The sequence below is a fragment of the Pieris brassicae genome, chromosome 7 (assembly GCF_905147105.1).
Source record: "Pieris brassicae chromosome 7, ilPieBrab1.1, whole genome shotgun sequence".
Taxonomy (NCBI): Eukaryota; Metazoa; Arthropoda; class Insecta; order Lepidoptera; family Pieridae; genus Pieris; species Pieris brassicae.
This window is the reverse complement of record NC_059671.1, coordinates 8,981,246-8,996,497: the sequence shown is the minus strand read 5'-3', so window position 1 is coordinate 8,996,497 and position 15,252 is coordinate 8,981,246. Positions and strand designations below refer to the sequence as shown.

At 32.0% G+C, this 15,252-nt stretch overlaps 1 protein-coding gene across 5 annotated transcripts in view; it reads left to right on the top strand.

Moving 5' to 3' along the window:
- Positions 1–7,610: 7,610 nt before the first annotated feature.
- LOC123711683 (lethal(2) giant larvae protein) overlaps positions 7,611–15,252 on the top strand; it is a 50,907-nt gene continuing 43,265 nt past the window's right edge. For 2 of the 5 annotated variants that reach the window (XM_045664379.1, XM_045664378.1), the window contains exons 1-2: positions 8,021–8,130; positions 8,200–8,292. In XM_045664379.1, coding sequence (XP_045520335.1) covers positions 8,128–8,130; positions 8,200–8,292 — 96 coding nt within the window. In that variant the 5' untranslated portion in view covers positions 8,021–8,127. Of the gene's footprint in view, positions 7,763–8,020; positions 8,131–8,199; positions 8,293–15,252 lie in introns of those variants that run through there. The other 3 variants (XM_045664380.1, XM_045664375.1, XM_045664377.1) reach the window with 2 other exon arrangements.

Here is a 15,252-nt window from a genome sequence, read left to right as displayed (position 1 = left end):
AATAATTCCATATACCTACATCAGTTTTGTATTTTTATAGATAATCTAATAAGACGCCTTAAGAGAACTAAACCTTTTGAGTTAATAAATCTAATTTAGTGAATTTATGTGCAAGTGCGGTATCTCGGACACATGAACATAGTTTCAAAACATTACAGAACACTAAGACTCTTAATGAACATTACCTTAGTTTAATTCATTAGTACCTATCGTAGAAAATTCAACATAATATTACCTATTCGCCATAATTATTGTATAGGCTAGATTGTATCAATTTCTTATTGTTTTATATTTGTAGTTTGTGAGTAGCGTTATATATACGCAGCGGTTTTCTCTCAAGATTAATTTGTTAAAGTTTGACAATTTTATGACATTGACAGTACTCAATTCGAACTAGGCGTAATAAGTCTTAATCAATAGATTATAACTTTATTTACTACGAGAGCAATATATATAACGACGAGTTAGATATGTTTCGTCTCAGAATTGTTTTAATTGTTGTCGTAGAAATTGGAAGACAGACACAACCTTGTGTGATATATATGGAGGCAACTGTATTCTCTATTCATGAAAAGTCGCACTCGTTTTGTGAATTTTATTGTAAGAAAAATATATACTGCATATATGGAATTTTATTACGGCAACTTAAATTAATAAGAATGCTTGGAGCTTAATCTTAATGCACCGCCTAAAAGTCAAGTCATCTTCATTAAAGAGTGCAGGGCCGTATTCGCTTTTCGCTTCTATTGTGAGACATGGAAATAACCTATTGTCAGAGAGCAATGGAGAAATTAACATAAATAAAGTATAAAGAAATTGACATACTTTTATCAGAAACTAGCGAACCCGACCGACGTTGTCCTGTCTTCGGATTTCGAATTCGTATAACTAAAAATGCTTTATGATATATATCATTCTTTGTATATAAATAGTTTGGTTGGTATTCCGAAATGGGAACAGAAGACATAAAACTAGACCTTAAAATGTGAAAGTTTTCAAGATGAATACCACAAACAATTAGCGACTGCAATTATTTTGTGAATACAATAACTCCAACCGAAGCATAATGTTTTAAACGATATTAATTTTTTCTTACATCCCCTTTGACGATATTTGTAGCACGCATTTTGTCAATGTTACATAAAAAGTTTTGAATCAAAAGAGTCAGAATAATAAAAAAATTGCTATCATAACAAAACAAAACCTTAAATTTTCAAATTTTCCGCGCAAATATTTTATTTTTTTCTTTCATAACCTTCTTCTGACAATAACAATCACAACAATCAGAGAGGCAAATAGAGATTCATATATATAGATTAACTAAAGCTATAAGCTGTCGAATATGCCAAACTTCATACACAAAAATCTGACAGCTGAAACCAGAACCCAGAGTTAAGACTATGGGTAGTATTCACGACGCCTAAGTCTCGATCCAGTAAAGTGAAATTCAAACTATTCACAAGCTCGACTTTCTTATTAAAACAAGTTACACTATTACTAGCAATATAGCTAAAATCTCTTTAACACTATCACTGGATCTGTTCAGAACAGTACTGCACAGTTTTGAGCAAACTGAAGTCGAGCTACACGGTGCTCACGGAGTTAGTTATGGTCCCGGGCCGAGTGGAAAGCATGCCTAGAAGGATTCAACACTCATTATAACGTGTTTACATTTGTATAATTATTGATTTTAAAAAGTAAAAAATCTTCTTGTCTTTATTGCCGACCACTTCTTATTGGCCGCTAGTTAATATAAATTAATAAAAACGATTATAAATATAGCTACAGACTACATCAGACACTACATTTCATTTAATTATCTAAAATCGACTTTAAAACCTATCTTTCCTTTGGTGCCCGTTTTCTTCTTTTTGCAAAAGAATTTATCAACGATGCAAATGATTTAAGCGATTATGTCGAGTTGCCCTAAAACATGATTTTATTTTCTAATGAATCATACTGACTGAAACCTATAACGTAATTCACGTGAAAGCAAATGATTAGAGATATAAAACGTCTAAGGAATTTCCACGAGCCGATGTTAAGGTAAAATCTGATTTAATTATATATTTTCATCTGGCTTCTCTGATACTGGTGGAATTTAATTTTGTTGGTCTCTGAACTTGGTGACGTTATGAATGAAACCTCTTTGCTCGCAAATAAAATTATTTTAACGAATTTGTAAAATTCTTCAAAGAAGGCTGTTGAAATATAAATTACATAGGTGAATCTTTTAAGCACCATTTGTTCAGACTCATTAGGCAATTAAATACTTTGCTGAATAAAATTTACATGTTCACATTTAAAATGTAGTTACACATATTTACATAACATACAAAACAATATATACACAAAGAAAAATAAACACAACAATAAACGATAAATAGATTTAAAAAAGGACTAACAATTTCAAATGAAAACAACAGATTTCGGCAAAAAAATAATGAGCAGTCTAACACCTGTATTCTATCCTCCTGTTGTCTATGGCTACGAAAGTTAGGCACCCTCTAACCAGCACAGGGACATGCTATCACACTGCTAAAGAGCCATGGAAAGAAGCATGCTGAGAATAAGAAAATTATACGAGCTAAGAAACACGGGCAGAACTAGAACAGGTGTAACAGACATTCTCACTAATCCAAATGAAATGGAGATGGACGAGTCAAATGTTACGCAGAACCGAATGAAAGAAAGAAGAGAATGAAAAATGGAGGAAAATTGAAAGGAATGGTACGTTATATACGGAAAACGCCCGATAACGCAAGGGCTGAGAGGACGAACTTAAATTAAAGATAGGCTACTAGAAAAGAGTCGCAAAGGATAGAGAACAGTAGAAAGGGTTAGGGGCGTTTGCTAAGAGGCACCCCGAACTCCGAGATATACTGTAGTGGAAATATATTAAATATCACAGATCACAAAGTTTCGGAATATTTAGGCTATATTAATATAACAATTTCTTACAATATAGGAACCGACAAGAAGCACACCTTGCGTCAGTTTGCTCGACGGACAATTTATCGTTGCTACTGTTAGTTTTCGAAGACACAATGGCGTAACACACTATTGCGTCTATTACAATTATAGAATGTCAAGGCTAAGTGTAAGCATACCAACCAATCTTAATACTGACCTGAGTTATATGCCGGCCGTGTCCATTAACCTCGACGTTCCACAACAGAGCGTTTTTGGAGACAGTTATTGCCGCGAACCACCGCTATGTGGAACCAGCTACCCACTAAATTATTTCTTAGAGTTCATAAAGAGCGTACCAATTCCTGAAAGGCCGGCAACGTACTTGAGAGCTTTCTGGCAATGTAAGTGTCCATTAGTGCGGTATTACTTAACATCATGTGTGATGTGAGCCTCCAGCCCTTTTGCTTCCTATTACAAAAAAAACCACGGTGGCATTCGTAATGTTAGGCTTTTTTGTAAATACGTTAATAAATTAAAATACCTTCGTGCCATAGAAAGAAGTATTCGTGAAATTAAACTAAGTGACAAACAGAAAAGTGAAAGAATAACAAAAATAATAGATGCTGAGCATCATGCCCTACAACTTAAATGGAGATGGGCACAGCACGTAGCCCGTTATACAGATGGCAGATCTCGGTAACCGAATGGACTAGCCCAAAAGGACAAAGAAACAACCCCACCAGACCAAAAGATTGATGTATCAACGAGGTTGAACACGTATCTGGCAAAGTTGGATAATGACGGCCTTTTCCCGGACATGGGCCGCATCTTATGCATGTAAATTACATGTGGATAAATAAAGGCTCATTATTATAAGTATATAATGATTGGCAACTTTTTACTTTAGCTTATGATTGAATGAATCAATCCAGGTACACTGTTTCACACGGGCCTAAGCCAAGCGAACTCAGTTTTTTATGGGTTATCTTGTAGAAATTATTACTATTCTATAATACAACCGAATACAATTCTTTATGTCTACATCGGTTTTATTAAAATTGTTAGTTGGCAAGAAGCTGGTTAGCCTTATAGCTTGTGGTCATGTCCAGACTTGGGTATAAAATTTGACTTCAAAGGTTTCCACGCGATATTTACTTTATATTTCGTATACTTGATAAATTGAAGTAGGAATAATATTCTCATCGTTTTAAAATACAGAGTATATATATATATAATAAAGAAATCTAATTAAAAACTAATCTAGTACTTACTGAGGAGAATAATAAACTTCAACTACTCGAAGAGAATAATGTGATTTATAACCGAAGCGTTCAGATTTCTTAACTTAATTAAAGTCCTGAGATAAACAAAATTAAATTTAAATAATATCGCATCGTACATGAAACATGAAAGTCATATAACGCACTATAGGGCTTCAAAATTGTTCATGGTTTCGCAATCTGACTTAAAGCCACTGATCTACAAGATTTTCAAGCATGGGCTTCAATTTCAGTACCTGTTTCATGATAATTTGTCAATTTGGGTCTAAGGCAAGCCGGTTTCCTCACGAAATTTTTAATCACCGTTTAAGCGTGTCTTAAATGTGCACATAGAAAGAAGGTCCATTGGTGCACTGCCGGGGATGCAACCTACGACCTCAGGGATGAGCGTCGCACGCTGAAGCCACACTGCTCTAAACTTTTAATATATTGTACATGTATGTATCTATTTTTATTAAAAAAAAACACTTCAGACCTATAACTTCATAGAATATAAATTTATCTATTTATATATATAACGTCCGACACGGTTCGATTTAAAAATCTTTTATATCCCTAAGTGATGAGGGTGGCCTAAGCCAAATTCTTCTCCTTATGGCAAATAAGATAATTAGATAAATTAAATGACGGATACACAAATCTGAAAATTAGACCTAAAAATGTTTTTTTTTCGTCCGTCTTAATAAAAACAAGAAAAATAAAATGGGTAATTCTGTATAAATTTTCTTTCGGTTTAGGGACACTCAAATCCCCTGGACTCTAATTTCGAAACATTCAACTTCAGCTGCCTGTAAAAAACTTAGTTAAATCGATAAAATCCTATCTCTTTTTTCCATCGTAAGACCAAGATCAAAAATAATCGATGCGGTATTCTTTTTCTAATTAAATTTATGTAAAAGGTAATTTTTGGAGCTTACAGCAAATTCGATATACATCAATACAGTTTTATATACAGAGAATTGCAACGATATTTAAAACTGTATTCTCTTTGAATAATGTGACGTAGGCTTATGTAGAAATTACGCGTCCATCAACCATCGTAAAAGGTGTGTTGAATTTTTGAACCGAACCGAATTGAATACAAAAATATACCAATTGCACTTATTTCATTATAATTGCTGGTATGAATGCGGAATGCGGATTGTCCTATAAATTCTTGTTTGAAATTTCAGGAATGAAATGTGTCAAAATATTTATATCAAATTTCATAGACGAATTTGTAACAGAATGCTTGATCAACAATGATTATTCAATTCAATTCTTGTTTATGGCATGTATTTGTGCCAACTGGGCACAAGGTACACGCCAGTGTCGTGTAGATGGAGAAGGCACGAAGGAGATTGATTGATTGATGAATAATAATTAAGTTAATTTTGAATGTGCAACCATTATTATAGAAATAAATGTAATAGTTGACTACATAATGTAATAATATCAACAACATAAGTAATGTAACAATAACAACAACGTTTGACAAAGTCTGTAGTCACAGACTATAAGCTAAATGTAATAATTATCTTGTGTGACTAATAATTATCTTGACTGTGCAAAAAAATATTTAAAGTTATACTGTAAACAAGACAATAAATTATTTAACATTTTCCACGTAATTCAGTCTGTTTTAATTAAAGAGTCAACCTTAATTGTAAAAGCCACGTAGCAAGCAATTTGTCAGACAATTTCATAAAGCTGTCTGAGAGAAACAACTTCTCACCGCTTATTAGGTTGTTGTGCAGATGCAAGCGGCGATGCGCTCAGCAATCGATGTAGCCATGGTAACGTCGCCGACGGGGAAACATCATTATATGATACGATACGATAACTCTACGATTCATAATTAAATAATTAATTTAATTCAAAACTTTTGAACAACGCCGTTTTGGAAAAATTCAACATATACGAACATATTTTTATTAATTCTTCTATAGTTTATCCTTAAAATAAAGATGCATTGCATTCAGAACAAAATAAATGTGTAAAAATGAAGCTATCTAAGAGTGCGGACAATACTACCATTGCTTCAACTTTATGCAATATTATTCCTCTAAATCACAACCTCGAATCAATAAACTAGAAATTTAAGATTAGAAACCACAGAGTTATAAGCGACGCATTTGTTCTTTAAGTTTTTGAATATCAATTAAACATTTTGAAATATTCATGTTAAAGTTTGGAGAAAACTATAAAATTATGCCAATATTATTTTCACTATATAGCGTACACTTTGTTATCTTGTAACAAACCCAAATACTTACCAAAAGTAGTCGTAAACTCGCTAAACCATATTTATACATACGCAAAACAAGAAGAATTTATATTTTTACAAAATATATACGTTGAGCATAGTTTATTAAAATAAATAAATTATTGTTACTTATGGATTTATTAATATTAAATAAAAAACGTGTTCACTGTATTAGACGTATCGTATGGCCTGAAAATATGCACAGAACAATATATCCACAAACGTAGGTAAGTAGCGGCGTCTTCTCTCGATTCCTAACAAGATAATATAGTTTCGCGGTTATGCTTCGCTCGACACATACCGCTAACAATGTTGCCTCCCTACTTACATCTATGTACGGCAACTACCTAGCCCCTTTTTTAAGTCATGTCCTTTTCCCATTATACAATTATAAGAGAAAATATGATTAAGATTTTTTCCTCACGAAAAAGATTTTATTGTTTCTTTGAAATTGAATCCCTAGCTCACGTTAGGCTATCGTGATCCGTTAGCATAATTTATAATTTAACATAGGCGTATGCTTTCTAAAGTGAGCTTTGTTTGCTGTAGTGGGTGAGCCCTGTCACAAATATTCTTTAGCTTCCGGACCTCCCAGTTATTAGCCAAAAGCGATGGAAAGCTATGAGGACAGACAAACCTCGTGAGAAATGGTTTTCTATAGAACTTTCAATATTTGGTCCATAAAATAAATATTTACTACATAACTGATTATAACAATTTATTATTTTTAGTAGAACACAGCTTATTTAAGTAAATAATAATAGACATAACAGAAATTTAGTAAATATAATTAAATTACATATTATGCTAAATGTAATATAGGTAAATATTTTGCTCATAAATGGCAACATTATGTCACGCGAGCACAGTGCTGCGTCTGGGGGTCTTCTTTCATGAAAATGACTGTACCTAAATGTTTATGTACGCATAGATACGTCAACCACAATTTTTTATTTATTCGATCAATTTTATTACTGAATGCCCAAACTTTAACAGAGTTGGGTTTGTTAAGCTGTATTGTAAAATATTGCCTACCTTCTCTGTCAAGTCATTAAATTTGACAGCGACAGATGACGGCTGTCACTGACAAAATGGAGAATGCAGACTATTCATTTCAACATCAAATGTCAAATGAGCGTGCTTTTGTAAATTGTAACGCTGCGCGTCAGTTTCGGTGTTTGACGCGTATAGGTATTGTACCGAAAATTGACTTTTGTGTTTTCAGCTTTGTGTTTGTAAATGTACTTATTTGTAACGTTGTAAGTTGTCTGAAGTTTTAAAAAATTGATTTTATCAATAAAAATCTTCAAGCTGTCCTAATTAGGTAGGTGTAGTGCATTACTTAAATGTTCTTCAATATGATTCAGCTTTCAATAAGGTAGTCATCCCGGCAAACAACATGTAACCTGTTTGACAGGCGTTGGCTAGAATTTAATTCAGATACAAAGTAATTTTTACAAAAAATTGTCTTTTTCATGATTATCAAATAGCATGTATTCATAAATGTTATCTTACTGTAATCATATGATTCAACCCAAATGTTATCTGGGTGCGGGCTAGGCGGTGCTCGGCGTTAGCACGATTATGACAGGCTGATTGTCGAGACTAGCGTACCAATCTAAATCTAAACTCAGTCGGCTTTTCGCTGCCGGTTGATTTGCTTGTGTCACAGTTAACCTAGCATGAAAAATGGTAGGGTTGTGATTGTATGTTTGTTTTGGTAGTGTTTGTGCATAGTGCTAAGTGATTATCTTGTTACAGGCGGGCAGAATGTTAAAATTCATACGAGGCAAGGGGCAACAACCCTCTGCTGAACGGCAGAAGCTTCAGAATGAGTTGTTCGCTTTCCGTAAGGTGAGTACCTAGTAACTAATGTTGCTGCATTATTCAAGTGTTCTATTCATGTGTCATCTGCTTGGCATAAATAAGTTATAACTTCTGAAATTTGATTGTTACAATCTCAAAGTTGCAGAACACCACTTTGTAGTCTTGAATAAAATCCTATTTTCTAAGTTATATAAAATAATATGTTTATAATATTAACAATCCTCTTATCATATTTTTGATAGTGTATTTTTCTAGTTTTTATCCTTATTTTTACAAAAGCTCTTCCCAGTACTCCTTTATTGGGGACAAACACTCCTCCTTTTTCTTCTATATAAGTATTTTTATATGATAAAGATAAATTTAAAAATTAAATATAACATAATTTTAAGCCCGGTTATAGGTTATTAATTAACTTGAGAACAAATATTTTCTGAATAATATAAACAACTAATTGATTCATAAATATATTATTGCTATTAAATATCTATTTAACTTAAATCATCAAGCAATCATTATTGTTATCACCCATGGTGTTTGCACAGAGATAAGATGTTTTTATGCTGTTAATAAAATAGGCCAGGGCCATATTTAGGACTTGTGAAATATTTTATTATCTTGTTTAAAATTTGATAGTTTTTATGGCTGATAATGGTTAACCGAAGAATAACAAATGTAATAACATTCTATATAGGTCCCACTTATTGTCCTTTTTCAAGTTAGGTAGTTTTAAAACTTTTTAAAAATTTTAATTTGTGATCTAGCTTAAAGTTATCAATTACAATAGTAACATAACAGTTATATTATAAAATTATATGCCTTATAAATTATTTTAAGTTCCATAAGTGTCTTTGTACTTTTGCCGTATCTTCTTTGACTTTAGTGTTTAGTAATAGTCAAAGTATTTTTACTATTAATGATATTGGTTTTAAAAATAGTAATTATCCTATGACAAGTTTACTGAACTATATAGGCTCATTCATGTCTTAGTGGCAAAAATTATAAAAACAATTGTATAACCATTCACTATTGCATGTTGTGAAATAGGAGTAAGGTTCTAAACTCAGGACAAAAATAAACAAAGGGGGTTTGATGAGGTGCTAGACTACCTTAGTACTAATACTATAATTAAAAGTCATGGCTATCTACTGAAACTCATTGATTCATATAAGTAGAATTCATTAAATTAGATTCAAGGTTGTAATTGAATATTGACAATACAGCGCAGTATAACAGGAATTATTTATTGAGTCATTTTATAAATATAACATGATTATTCTTGGCATTTTCAGAAAATCTTCAATATCTTCAGCTAAGCAACATTTATTTTCCACTGCCCATGATTAGCAATATACTAGCAAGTAACCAATAGATACAACATAAACCTGTAGGTCGTAGATTCATGTCCTGTACAAAGACAAATTCCTCTGGGTCCTGTTAACTTAGCAACCGGAAAAGACATAAATTAATTACAATGAAATGTCATTGTCCCACAGGAATAATTTGACTGGCATAAAAAATATTTGATAACAGTTAAGTAGTTGCAAAAGTTTACTTAAATGGAACTAATATTTTTTATCTTTTAATATTATTAGTATGTAACATATTCCTTTCAAGAAAAATAAAACTTAAAGCCTTTCAAATGGTCCAATTTAGTTGATGCATTTATATGAGTTCTGTGCTCAAATATCACCCCAGAAATATAACTGTGACCACTGTCACCGTTTTTAATTACTTTGAATTGGAATGATGTCACTATTACTTAATTAAGGCGTATTTAATTGTACAAAACTTTTAAATAATGCGTTTTAATTATTTGATTGTCATGCCTATGTATGAATTATTCAAAAACAGAATTTTTAAAAGTTAGGTGCCTATGTTGTTTACTGAAATAAAAACATTGTTATTGAAGAAAATTATATTTACTGGTGTTAAAAAGTGCAAATATTTAGTAGAGCCGAGTGCAAACATTCAGGACGGGCCTTATCGTACGTAACCGATAAACCAAGATAACGATACATAATCGATACCTTTTTGTGCTATCAGTGAACTCTACATCTTCTATGAATGCCTGGTAAAACAAAGAATATATATATTTGTTCTGGTTGATAATATATACATATGTGAATACTGTACACTCACGTCTAATAAATTATATTTATTATTAGTATATTTGTAATAATGTGTGTTATAAACTGTGCAACTCTATCTGAAATTTAACTACTGACGACTGAGATTATCTGATTTTGTTCTCAATGAAATCTAAGGTTAATTTATTTTTAAGCTTATTTTCTCTGAATAAAGTCGTCTGAAATTACCCGTTCATACGTCTTCTCAGTCCCAGTACCAGTCAGTAGTTAAATTTCAGATAGAGTTGTACAGTTTATAACATACATTATTACAAATATACTAATAATAATTATAATTTATTAGACGTGAGTGTACAGTATTCACATATGTATATATTATCAACCAGAACAAATATATATGTTCTTTGTTGTACCAGGCATTCATAGAAGATGTAGAGTTCACTGATAGCACAAAAAGCTATCGATGTCTTCATATATAACATCAGTATTGGTGCAATCGTTTTTCTTTAGCTATAATCAGATTTTACTGTGAGAACACATACTCGTATCGTATTTTTTCCCTGCTTAAGAAACATAAAACATCGTACTTAATAACTCACGTCAACACAATTTCAACACAGTACGAGCCGTATCAATGCAAAATTTCAACAACATCACCTTGATGGCTGGAAGTCTTCCACATTCTGTTACACAAGGCACTTTCTTTTGCGATTTAATGAACCGTGGAATCGACTCCCGTGAGGGGTCTTCCCTGAGAGATACAACCTCCAACTATTCAAAGTTAGAGCCTACTCTATCTCAAAGGCCGGCAACGCACAAACTAGAAAAGGGTGTCAATCGGCTGTGCTGACTCGGTTTCCCGTTGGCTCGTTTGCGCGTCAAATTATCAGTCTCGTAATTAGTTTTCAAATACTTTTTACATTAATCAAATTCTACTACATTATTAATCATACTTCCAGGCAATCTCTGGTCTTATCGTTTATCATCATATAACTTGTAGAGCAATAAACCGCACCTAACCTCGCCCATAGCGTAATTAATATCGATAAACTGATACTATAATATATAAAAATGTACTTGACGGCATTGAATGTCCGTGTTATAGTATCGGTACCGTGGAGTCACTTTATAATACATTTTTGAATACATAGCAAATTATCTAAATTCTATATACATTAGATAGCTACAGTCAGAATCTGATATGACGAAAGGACTACTCGTATTTGGTCGTAAAAGCCGATGACGTCGTTATTAGTCCATTTCGCAAGCCGCAATATTTTTGTGTCTAGATCTCGTTCACATATGTTATCACAGTGTATTACAGTGCACGTGCGTGTGACAATTTTATTAATGCGTTTAATGTTATAATTAATAAAAATAAATTGTTGACAATTTACGGGTATCAGATTTTTCCAATTCCTCTATGGATTTCTTTCTCCGTTCACTTTTATCTCCAACGTGTTCTAAGGTGTCCTCTTCTCCTCCTTTGCCTTGGTCCTTGTTGTAACTAACCACCCTCGTATTTTAATTAGACAGCAGTGCTGATCACTTATTTCCTATTAATAAAAAGAAAGAAGATTGAGAATGAGACAGAAATCGCTTAAAAGCACCACTTTTTTTCATTCCATACAGAAGTAGTTGTATCGAATTATATTCTACAAAAACAATATACAACGAAATCTCTTTAAGTCGAAATCCTCAGTGAGTCGAGAAAAAATTGCCATACCGTTCCGCTAAATCCCTAAATACGCGTTATCTACAATTATCTTGACTTTGTAACACGAATGTTATTTCCCTACGAATAAAACATATTTATACTATATAACTCGAATTTCAAAAAGGACTAATGACGGCTCACTTGGCATTCCCCGAAACAAAAGCAATACAATCAAATGGCTTGGAGTTCTAATCTATTTTACTGTCTTGTACATGTGCACTTAAAAATGCGCATTACTGAATCGAAATTTCAGCAGTTAAATCATATCGAAGTTCTTGTTAAGTCGAAAACTCGTTACCTCGAATTTTGGCGCATTTCCCTTGACATTCGAGTTATATAGATTCCACTGTATACACGTAAATAGTTCCATACGAATTTATAATACAAAGTTGTGACTGGGTAAGTCAAATCTAAGAAGGAAACTTTCCCTTGTCTCTTTGACAAGTAGCTTTATATTATCATTTAAGCTTAAATGACTGATAACGCTAGGTTTTCCCGGTACTAAAATATAACCTGTAAACGATAAGTTTTATGAACAAGAAGAAAATCTTTATAAATTTACTTTACAATCATCATAGTCTAGGTAATGTCGTATTTTTAATAAAGTTTTTATATCTTTAAGCATTCTTGACATTTATTAAAATGTATTGAATATACATAGAGCATGAAATCAATTAGTCACTTGGGTATGTACTGGTTTATATACGTATGAAAATTCACACGCGTAGAAAAGTACTGAACTCCCTTCAATAGGTCAGTCTTTATTGGAATATCTCGTATGTTGGCATTGGCCGTAATGGATTATCTGTATAGAATATAGACTATTTAAAAGAACTAAGAAACGAATAAGAAATTCCTAATCCGGCTTCGTTTGAAAGGTTTCACGGAAAGAATATCTTATCATTGTCAATATAATAATGTTTACGTGGAATAAGGTGTGAATCATCATTTGGCCTATTTAGGCTATCCGACTTATTTATAAATCTTTTGACAATAGAAGTAAACCCAAAAAGCAAGAATATAAAAAAAGAATTTACATAAATATACAATGCACGATAGCTGAATATGTAGTAGACAAAATATTTTAATAGATTATGGCTAAGGCGCTGGAACCTACTCGAAATAATCAAGGTCTGGTAGTCTGTGCATCAAGTTAACTAAATACGTTCAAGAAGTGCTTGGATACCAACATTAATTTTATATGCGACGCAGACTGTAGCAGATAAATAAAGATTTTTTGATTGTGATAACAGTAAATCTGTTGTGTTTAAAGCTAATCCAAATGTTCATATAGGTGAATGGCGCTCTATGACGACTCAGTTATTGTTTATGGTTAGGTTAATAAGTCCTTTTTAATATTTTATCTTTTTTACTTAGTCTGGAATGATTGTATGGATTCTTGATGTAATCTCTTTTATTCTAATTTAACAATCTTAGGTTAATCGAACTTACTTGTAACGTATAAGAAAATATGTAAAGGATATACAATTTGAGTCTTTAGTAAATTTAATAAAGTAAATGAGTAAATAACTAAATAACTAAGTTTACAAGATTCGTCTCTGTGAGTCGCATGCGCGATCTTAAAGAAATTACATTGTAATTTATGCCTTTAAAATAAGTTTTTGTTTTATTCAACGAACCGTAATTAAGACTGGTAATATGTTAACATAAACTTATCATTGATTATCAACCAGTTTAAATAATACTTGTCACTTGATATATATAGCGATCATATAGGACGAGGTTCTGTTAGAATGATTACTGGGCATGTACATTTATTATAAAGGTAATTTTCGCTTTAAGACTACAAATAGTTCATAACATACTTTTGTCTTTTGTTAACATAGCTTTTACACATTGAAAGAAAACCCTTTTTTACCGGATTGGAGCTATGTATTATAATTATTTTACATAGTTTTAAATTTTCCCACGTTTCGCGTACCTTACAGCGTGCGTGGTCACGGTGACTGAAGACAAAAGGTGTTGAATGTCAAAAAGTATCAAAGCTCTAGAGAAAGTTGTATTATCTGTATTTATTTCCCCGGAGTTGATATCGACTATTTGTGTCCTCTATTTTCGCGAATCGTTTGTTAAAATTATGTAAAATAATTATAAGTTTATAATAATACATAGCTTCAATCCGGTAAAAAAGTGTTTCTAGTTCATAACAGTCTTATGTTATGTCCCTAAAAATCCGCAAATTAAAATAAAATTACATTACAAAGTAAAAAGTACAAAAACAAATTAGTTAAACGTTACCCTATTAGAAAAATATGGATGTTTTGTAAGATAAAATTATATGGCATTTCTTTGCCTTTTCTTAACAATTGTATTAAGGAATCATCTTTAACAAAAACATGGCATTTGAGCCTTGCCTTATGGCCTTGCATGTAAGAATAGTTTTAGATCTAGATCTCTACGTCTAGAATCTACGTTTCCACAGCTTTCACTGTAGAATTTGTGCTGTACATAGTATTAAGAAAAACACTTTTTGAACGGATTAAAGCTATGTATTATTTTTAAAACTTATAGTTATTTACATAATTCTAAATTTTAATTTTTTTTCCGACTGTATACTGTACATAGCATTGTATTTTGTAAACAGCTTTTAAGCAGGCGAAACGTCGGAAAAAATTAAAATTATGTAAAATGGTTATAAGTTTATAATAATACATAGCTTCAATCCGGTAAAAAAAGTGTTTTCTTTCAATGTGTACTGTATATTTATAATCGCCATATATAAAAATACATAAAACCAAATTTATTCCAACAGCCTTAGAGATTATTTGGTCACGTCTCTGCCCTCATTCTGATGTTTACGAATTTTCCTGTATTAAATATTATACTAATTATATATTTCAAGCTAATACAATAATAATTGGGCCCTCGTAAGTAAATATTCATGATCTTGTAAGACTTTCTACTTTCCCTTTGTGGTTTATTTGTGGCGTAGGTATTCCAGTTATACGATAGTGGTGTATGACTTTAAGGTTTCAAATAGCATAATGTTAGTTCTAAATATCTGAAAGAAAACCTGTTCAGTTAAATCTCCGCTGTGGTTAACATATTGTGGAAAAGATTGTTTCTCTCATAAATATAATTCCGCCCCAAATATGTTTTTTTTAACTTATCCTACCTTTTTAGTAGCCACTTACCAACGTTTTGCTAGTCTACCGCATATTA